Below are 8,519 nucleotides of genomic sequence, written 5' to 3' on the forward strand. Positions count from 1 at the left end.
AGTTCCAACTAGCCCCAGCCTTTCTCACCAGGCTTGTGAACTTAGAGTCTTAAAGACAAATGTGAGTTCTCGGTAGTTTAAATTCTCATCATGTTTGCACTACTTGTGTAAACAAATGTAGCATTCTGATAATGAGCATTTCCCATTTTAGGCTGCTACTTTGGAATAGGAAAACTAGCTGTCTGTAAGCTGAGATTCACAAACTGAAGTCTTAATTAGAGGAATGTCAATTTTATTGACTGCATTTATTTTTACTTTCTGTATTAGAAGGAAAATGTATTTTCCTTTTTGTTTTTTCTTTTAGCTGTACAGATAATTCCAGCATCAGTGCCTTCCGCTACACCAACCACGATTAAAGTTATAAACAGTAGTGCAAAGGCAGCTAAAGTGCAAAGATCCCCAAGGATCTCAGGAGAAGATAGAAGCTCACCCGGGAACAGAACAGGTATTTTTGCATGAACTAGTATTAGACAACTTGTCAAATTAGATATATTAATGTATGAATATGGACTGACTTTCTGGCAGTGTTTAGCTAATATTTATAAAATGAGAAGTTTGTTTTCGCTTTGGTTGGGATTGGACCAGAAAGCTTTGGCACTGCCTGTAACCTGTCTTAGCTTCTAACATGACTTTTGCTTGTTATGCTTACGGATTTAGGAAACAATGGTCAGATCCAACTATGGCAGTTTTTGCTAGAACTTCTTACTGACAAGGATGCTCGAGACTGTATTTCTTGGGTTGGTGATGAAGGTGAATTTAAGCTAAATCAGCCTGAATTGGTTGCACAAAAATGGGGACAACGTAAAAACAAGCCTACAATGAACTATGAGAAACTTAGCCGTGCATTACGGTAAGAGTTTTTTGGTTTTTTTAACATCAGTCTTCTCTAAAAATATAGCTTTGTATTCTTGATATAAACCTGATGGGTAATGAAAATAAAATACTTTATCTTAAGATTGTGTGCATGCGTGTGCATGTGAGTGTGAGTGTGCGTGAGTGTGTGCGTGTGAGAGTGAGTGAGTGTTGGCTGAGGTGGCTCAGTGAGTAAAGGTTTTCACTCCAGATCCTGCCGCCTCGCTGAGTTTCCTTTCTGAATCCACATGGTAGGAGAGTGGCTGGCTTCAGGCCCACATCACATGCATGCCCAGAGAATAAACAGAGAATGTGATTTTTAAAAAAATTTTAAAGCTAAATGTTCTATGCGTTATGTTAAAAATTACTTAAGTGTTTTCCTTAAAATTTTGAGGTGCATAAAGCTTTTTAAAAAGATTATTATAAGATTATTTGTTTTAAGTGATTTGAAAGAATATAATTTCTGTTCAAAATCAACCTGTTTGCTAATCTTAAATATTTTTATAGTTTGCATTACAAAGATTCTCTTTACATAATGAATATATGTTGTATCAAATTCAGGAATTTCTGCTTGGCAATTACATTTATAGTTTTATCTTTTTACATCTGCCTAAATCTGAATATCCAGAAGTAGAACTTGGAAAGATTTCCCCTAGTTACTTTGAACAATCTTAAGTGGAAAGACCTCTACTACCAGGTGCTGGTGAGGCTATGGGAGTGCTTCCGCACTGTGGTTAGAGGTGCGCCATCCAGGGTCTGTCCAGGGTGGGCTGCAGCTTGTGCCCTGCTAAGCTACTAAGTAACTCTTCTTAGTAGACCACAAGCAGCAATGTCTGAATGTCCATACACAACATCCTAAATCAGAAATCACTCCTGTATCCATCAGCAGACAAAGGAGTGAAGCAGTTGTGATATACTCAAGTGTTAAAGATGAACTACTGCCACAGATGGTGCTACAGAGTCAGGAAGGGGTCTGGGTTCAAAAACCTGTATGGTAACTGTATAATATAGCATATGAGTATGTTCACTTAGGGTTGGAAGGGGTCTAGGTTCAAAGGACTGTAGTAACTGTATAATATAGCATATGAGTTTGTTTACTTGGGATAGTCTGATAGAATAGGAAAAGCAAACTACAGCATTTATGGAGATGCCTTTAAGGAAGAAAACACAAAAAAGCCCTGAAGCTCCTGTTGTGGAGCAAGCTTGTGGTTCCACTTTTAGCACAAGGATGGTTGGAAAGGGCAGAGTGCTCTAGTCACTGCAGTCTGCTACTAGACCTGAGTAAGCACTTCATGGGGAATTGGCGAAAGTAGGGAGTGAACAAATGCAGTTCGTGCTGCCGTATGGTGCCTTGTGATGTGTGCACAGACTGAAGAGAGGAAGTACTAGACAGTTAAGACTTGTGTGTGTGTGCTTTTTTCCTTTACCAAGAAGTGATAATCACACCAGCCCTAATTACATTCTAGAAATACGGAACCACTTTCTTTTTTCCTTTTCCCAAATGTCTTTTATCATAAACGTGTATTTTTAAACTGCATGGCAAGTAGTTTAGTGGTTAGTAAATTCAGATTCTTTGTTGATGTGAAGTCTAACAGAGTACCCATAAACCCGGCTGCTTCTGTCTCCATAGAGAGTGTAGTAAGCTAGCCCTCTGGAGTGGACTCCCAAGTCTGCTCTGCAGTGGTCGGCCGGACGGCCGTGCTTCTTTCTGATGCCCTTCACCTCTACTCCTGCAGCCTGTTTCTTCTTACCTTACAGTCATTCTTTTGGGACCCCTCATGGTTTGGAGAATTTTTCCACAATGTGGGGAGCTTTTATATAATAAATGGAAGATGAAGGTATTTCTTTATTGTATTACATATATCATATTAGATTTTAAATAAAACAAAAGTAGAGTTCACAGCCATCTGTAACTTTTTGTTATCTGGAGTTTTGTTAACATAGCTTATATTTTATAGAGAGTTAACCGTGGCATTCATTGTATGCTAAGCACTTTATAAAGATTATCCCTCTTTTCAACAATTCTATGGGGTTAAGTACTGTTTTAACCTCGTTTTATAGATGAGGAATAAAGGACTAAAGGAACTAGGATGGCCCTGTAACCACAAAGGCAGCAAGTCTAGTTGTGAGGCTTTGTAGCATGGTCTCTGGCTTAAAGCCCTGGGTCAGCTTCTGGTGCCATTTCCAAGGCTCTTTTGTTTTGCCTTCTCTTTTGTAATTCTGTTGGTTTCTGAATCAATGTTATCACACTTGTTAACAATTTACTTTGAAAGTTTCATATATAAGATTTTGGAGTAATGAGGACTGAAGTTTTTTGTAAGTAAAGTTCTAGAGTTTGATTTGTAATGTTAAGCACTCTGTGATGTCAACATTAACTATTGTAGTGGGTACAGAACACTGCTAGGTTTCTGTTTGTAGAAAAGTCTAAAGTAGGGAGTACAAACTCTTCATCTTTTACAAGGTCCTGATGTGTTTTTTTTCTTTTTAAAGGTATTATTATGATGGGGACATGATTTGTAAAGTTCAAGGCAAGAGATTTGTGTACAAATTTGTTTGTGACTTGAAGACTCTTATTGGATACAGTGCAGCAGAACTGAACCGCTTAGTCACAGAATGTGAGCAGAAGAAACTCGCAAAGATGCAGCTCCATGGAATTGCGCAGCCTGTCACAGCTGTAGCACTGGCGGCTGCCTCTCTTCAAACAGAAAAAGACAATTGAGAGCTAGGACCTCCTGGGAGTCTTAAGGTTTTTCTTAAATAATTTAGAGCAAGCTTTGCTCTAACCTTTATTACTGAATTTGAATCTTATTTCTAGAGTGTACAATCTGATGCATGATTTTTTTATAAATATTTCATACTCTTGTGAATTTGGATCTTTTTACGTTGAGCATATATTTTAGAATATGTTAAAGGATCACCACGATGCCTGCGATGTGCGAGCAGGTTCATCGGGGGGGGGGGGTAGTTTGCTAACAGTCAGGAAAGCTAAACTGGTCAGTATTAATGTCTAGCCCTACCAAAAAATAGCCAGTAGCGTCTTAAGATGAAAGTAAGGAAACATTTCCAGGAAACAGCCTGGTGTAGCCACTGCTGGGATGTAGCTGTTTCCTCTCCGCTTCTTTACAGAGAGCCTGAAGAAGGAAATTTCAGCTAAAGCATGTGTGCCTGTTTCATCTAATCAAGCAGAGCTAAACAGTCATATCAAATAAAATGATATTGATAATTACTAAACTATCAGGTTATTAATTTATATATTTGCAAGTAAAAAATAAGTTAACTGGCAGAAGAAAGTGTTGAATGAGACCCAGGTTTAAAGCTGGCTTAACTCAAACCATTATTAATGGTTTTCTGTCTAGATTATTCATTATGTCAAGCCAAGGACTTAAATTATTTTGAGAGAGGCATTTAATTCTAATAAACCAGCTATTGCAAAAATTCCAAAATGATATCATTCTTTCTCTCAGATTTTAAAAAGTATACCTCAGTTAGAAAGAAAAAAAAAAAGGTTTAGTTTTGACTTCCTCTTTTTAAAAATTAATCTGTAGTACTAGATTATTATGTAACACCATTTATATGTTCCCTTCTTTGTTTCTGATAAAATGAAGACTTTCGATCAGACGAAGCATTTAACGTTTGAAGTAAGTTCCTTGTGAGTAGTTATGAAAGGGCATGACTGGGCTCTGCAGGCCATCTTCTTTAAATAAAGTTTCCCACTTGTTTCATTTTCTTCTTTTGAATATTGCATATATGACTCTAAAAATACTACACACATGGCTAGCTAACCACTTTCTACATATATGAAGACAGAAAGATATTCAAGGGGAGATTGATATTTCTAAAATTTTTAAATAAGTCTTATATGAAATGCCTTACTGCTCGCTAACACTAAGAAGAAATGGCTAAAAAAAATTCTCTGTTTATTTTGAAGTATTTTCCATAAATCATGATATGAGAGATTAGCATATAGTTTTCATAACAGAAAGGAATTCCTCAGAACAGTATAAAGGCTACTTTATATATACCTCTCTCATTTGTTTTTCTTTCAATTCATTCCCAAAATTGGCTTTAGAAGAGTTGAGGAGGAGAGAAAGCACATGCACTTCAGCCTGCCGGTGCAGCCAGGACTAAGTACTGGCTTGGAGTATTAGGGACGAGAAAGAAAGGTCGCTCACCTCCTACAGCATAACTTCCAGTGCCAGGCTGTCAGACTTCAACAAGTGTTGCTAGTTTCTTTGTATGAAGTCCTTTAAGATTATACAGTAAATAGTTAAAAAGAGTTAAATTGTATCTTTTATTTTTTGTTTTTATAAACAACAGTAGGCTGGCAAATTAGTAGTCCAGTTTGACCACCATAAATTGAAGAGTGTAGAGTAGAAGAACAGTCTCTAGGCCCTGACTTGAGATGACAAATAGGCCGGGGAGCCATGAGCAACTGCTTCCGAACAAGATATTTCTGCAGTCCCTCCAGAGCTTGAGAATCTTAGAGTTACATAAGTTAGTGTCTTGGAGACACTATGTTAACGGTTTAGCCAAGAGGACAGGCTTTGTGTATCATTCGGAGAAATATGTTTTTAAGGAAAGGAATATTTATATTTGTTCTGGGTCCCTAAAAATCAACATTTCCAAATGCTTAAAAAAACAAAACAAAACACAGGTCCTGCATTCTGTAGATTTCCTTTCCTTGGAAGCTGTTCTGTCAGTTGTGATTTGGGCACAGGTCTTAGACATTCGGTCTGAGTTTGTTCTCGTCACCTTCACACAGGAAGTGAGAAGGCTTTCTCCTTGACTCAAGCTTTAGTACTCTGTCTTCACTTAGATTTCAAATATTTGGTGTTCTTATTAAGACCACAGTTAGCTATCTTCTATTAAAACAACTCATGTTACAAAAGAATATTAATGCGTGGTATTCCTTGTTCAGTTTTGTTGTGCATTTTTCATAAAACCTAGATAGAATTAAACAGAACAGAAAACTGGCCATCTTTTGTACCTTGTAAGTTCAAGAATAATGAAATGTACATTTTGTTAGAAAACAGTTTTTCCATGTGATGTTTACATTGAGCTCCTTTTACACACGTGCTAGCCTGAAGTCTGAACCTTTGTGCTGGCATTGGAAAGTCCAGCTCTTAGGCAGAAGTGCTGGGTGTGGCTGGGCTCCACATGACGACTTAACCGATTGCATTTATTTTGTTGTTGATCCATGTAAATAAAGTAGGAAAAATTATTCAATTTTTCTCCCCAGATAAAGTGATGCTCAAGTATGGTTATTTCTTTTAAAGAGTGTACCTCCAAATATTTTTGGCAAGTTCTGTCATTTTCTGCATTTGCCATTTATGCTACTGCCTTTTATAAAGAACTAGTGTATCCTTGAAATAGCACAAAAATGTTTTAAAATTTATAATTGCAAAACAAACCTGTGACTGACTTAATGTCTTCAGATCTAAAGGCTAAAAAAAATGTTGATATTTCAATATTTCACTTACTCCCAAGAAAAAAATACTCTCAGTCTTTTGTAGAACGGAGGAGAATTTTTGCATACATTTTTACTCTTTAAATAAAGACACTTAATACTATCATAATAACAATTATGTATTTCTTTGTTTTTTTGTAATTTTACATAAAACAGTTATTTTCTATTTTTACTCAGATAAATATTTGTGCATAAAATGTAAAAATAGTAAATGAGAAAAATAAAACTATTATACAATAAATTCTTATGTTGAAAGCTTTTTGTTTTTTGTTTTCTTCTAGAAAAAAATTCAGATTCCTGGGATCCACTTCTGATAAATATACATATGATTCTCTCTCTCTCTCTCTCTCTCTCTCTCTCTCTCTCTCTCTCTCTCTCTCTCTCTCTGTTACATGCATACACACCAATGAAATTAAAATACAATTTTGGAGAGAACAGATTCTGCTGAACTGTATAATTGGTGGGTATGAAAAGTAGTATATTATCACCACAGATCTAGGGTTTAAGAATAGTATCAGGTAAACCAGTAAGGTTGAACACTTGTCAAAAGGCAAGCTGAGGGTTGGAGAGGTGGCTCAGTAGTTAAAAGCACCTCTTGCAAAATACTCAAGTTTGGTAACTCCAAGGGATTTATATAGCTTCTTTCTGGCCTCTACAGATACCTATATGCACATGCACACCCACAGACAGAAACAAATGCACATAGTTGAATAATACAATCTTTTTGAAAATGCTATTTCTTAAAAGTAATAAAGCTATTTAACTTTCCCTCTCCTTTTTATAGTCAGGGTCTGACTGTAGTCAGTAGTCCTGAGTCTAAGCTTGTGGTCTTCCTACCTCTGGCTCCTGAGTCCTGCAGTGACAGGATGTTTCAGACAAGACTTTACAATTTAAAATGTCATTTGCTCCTTTGTAGCCCAGCAATGTGTAAACTTGGGCATGCTTAAATAAGAAACTAATGTTTATGAATTGCATTATTTTTAGAATATGCTGTTTCCCTTTAGTAGGGAGTAATGAAAACCATCTCATCCTAAAGTAGGATTGCTGATACATCAATCATAGGATCATATATATAAGCATATATATCTGCTTATAGTAAATAAGCATAAGGACCTATGGTTTGTTGGCGTGGAAACTGGTGCTCATTTCACATAATGGTAAAAAGTGCTGAATTTGTGACTCGGTGTTCCACTGAGTAATTCCATCTTGGGTGTGTCAAACATTTCATTTTCCTTTTCACTTACTTTTTCTTAACCCTTTGATGTGCTATCAGTACTATCCAGTCTACAAATGGAAAAGTTGAGACCTAGATGTGTCAAGGTTACTTGTATATGGGCAGGCTAGATTTGAAACCAACACTGGTCATTTTTCATTGGAATAAGTCTATCTCAGTAAAGACTATTAACAGCTTCACCTAACAAAGGTGAGGTGCAGCCAGTGTGTTGAGCAAATGACTCAAACACTTTGCTGTGTCACTTGGCTTTGTCTTTAGCTCTAAAGTGAGATATTTGTGTTAAATAGAGCCAGCCTTAAATGTGGCTATAGGTGTCACCGTTGGTACTGAACCACCAGGTGAAAAGTTGTTACCCCATTTCATGAAGGATGAATGTGTTTGTCTGATGATACCTGAATAAATACATCAGTCTTAGCATCTGTTGTGTGACAGAACCTCCCGGGAAAACAAACACGTCTCCTGACTTCAGATAGGGAACCCATAACAGACCAAAGTAGAGATACCATCAAAATCCAACTGGTAAACAGGAATATGGGTGGGAGGTTACTTACGGAAACAAAAATGACTCAAAGACAGCTGCATGACCAAAGCCCTCTTCAGTGTGGATGACAGTTCACAAAGCTGGGATCCTGGAGAACAATACACACACAGCCTGCAGGTAGCTCAACAGAATGGAGAATGTCCTTTACAAGTTAGCCAGGCAGTGGTGGCATATGACTTCAATTCCAGCACCGGGGAGGCAGAGGTAGGAAGAGGTAGGTAGGAAGTTGAAGTCCAGACTGATCTATAAAGTGAGTTCCAGGATATCCAGGACTACACAGAGAAACCCTGTCTTGGGGGAAAACGAGGGCATGAGGAGGCTCCGCTGGCTTAACTAAATCTACCAGGAGGCTGGTCGGGTCTTTAAAGAGTCTTCCTTGTAGCTCAGCATCCTTCCATTTAAGAGGAATGCTCAGCTTTATTGCA

The 8,519-nt window shown here is 37.3% G+C and overlaps 1 protein-coding gene across 7 annotated transcripts in view; it reads left to right on the plus strand.

The window, feature by feature from the left end:
- Positions 1–6,574, plus strand: part of Gabpa (GA binding protein transcription factor subunit alpha) — a 30,917-nt gene extending 24,343 nt beyond the window's left edge. For 4 of the 7 annotated variants that reach the window (XM_076943102.1, XM_076943101.1, XM_076943104.1 and 1 more), the window contains 3 exons: positions 305–444; positions 651–850; positions 3,343–6,574. In XM_076943102.1, the coding sequence (XP_076799217.1) occupies positions 305–444; positions 651–850; positions 3,343–3,571 (569 nt within the window). In that variant the 3' untranslated portion in view covers positions 3,572–6,574. Of the gene's footprint in view, positions 1–304; positions 446–650; positions 851–3,342 lie in introns of all 7 variants that reach the window. The other 3 variants (XM_034514912.2, XM_034514911.2, XM_076943106.1) reach the window with 1 other exon arrangement.
- Positions 6,575–8,519: the final 1,945 nt, after the last annotated feature.

The sequence above is a fragment of the Arvicanthis niloticus genome, chromosome 12 (assembly GCF_011762505.2).
Source record: "Arvicanthis niloticus isolate mArvNil1 chromosome 12, mArvNil1.pat.X, whole genome shotgun sequence".
Classification (NCBI taxonomy): domain Eukaryota; kingdom Metazoa; phylum Chordata; class Mammalia; order Rodentia; family Muridae; genus Arvicanthis; species Arvicanthis niloticus.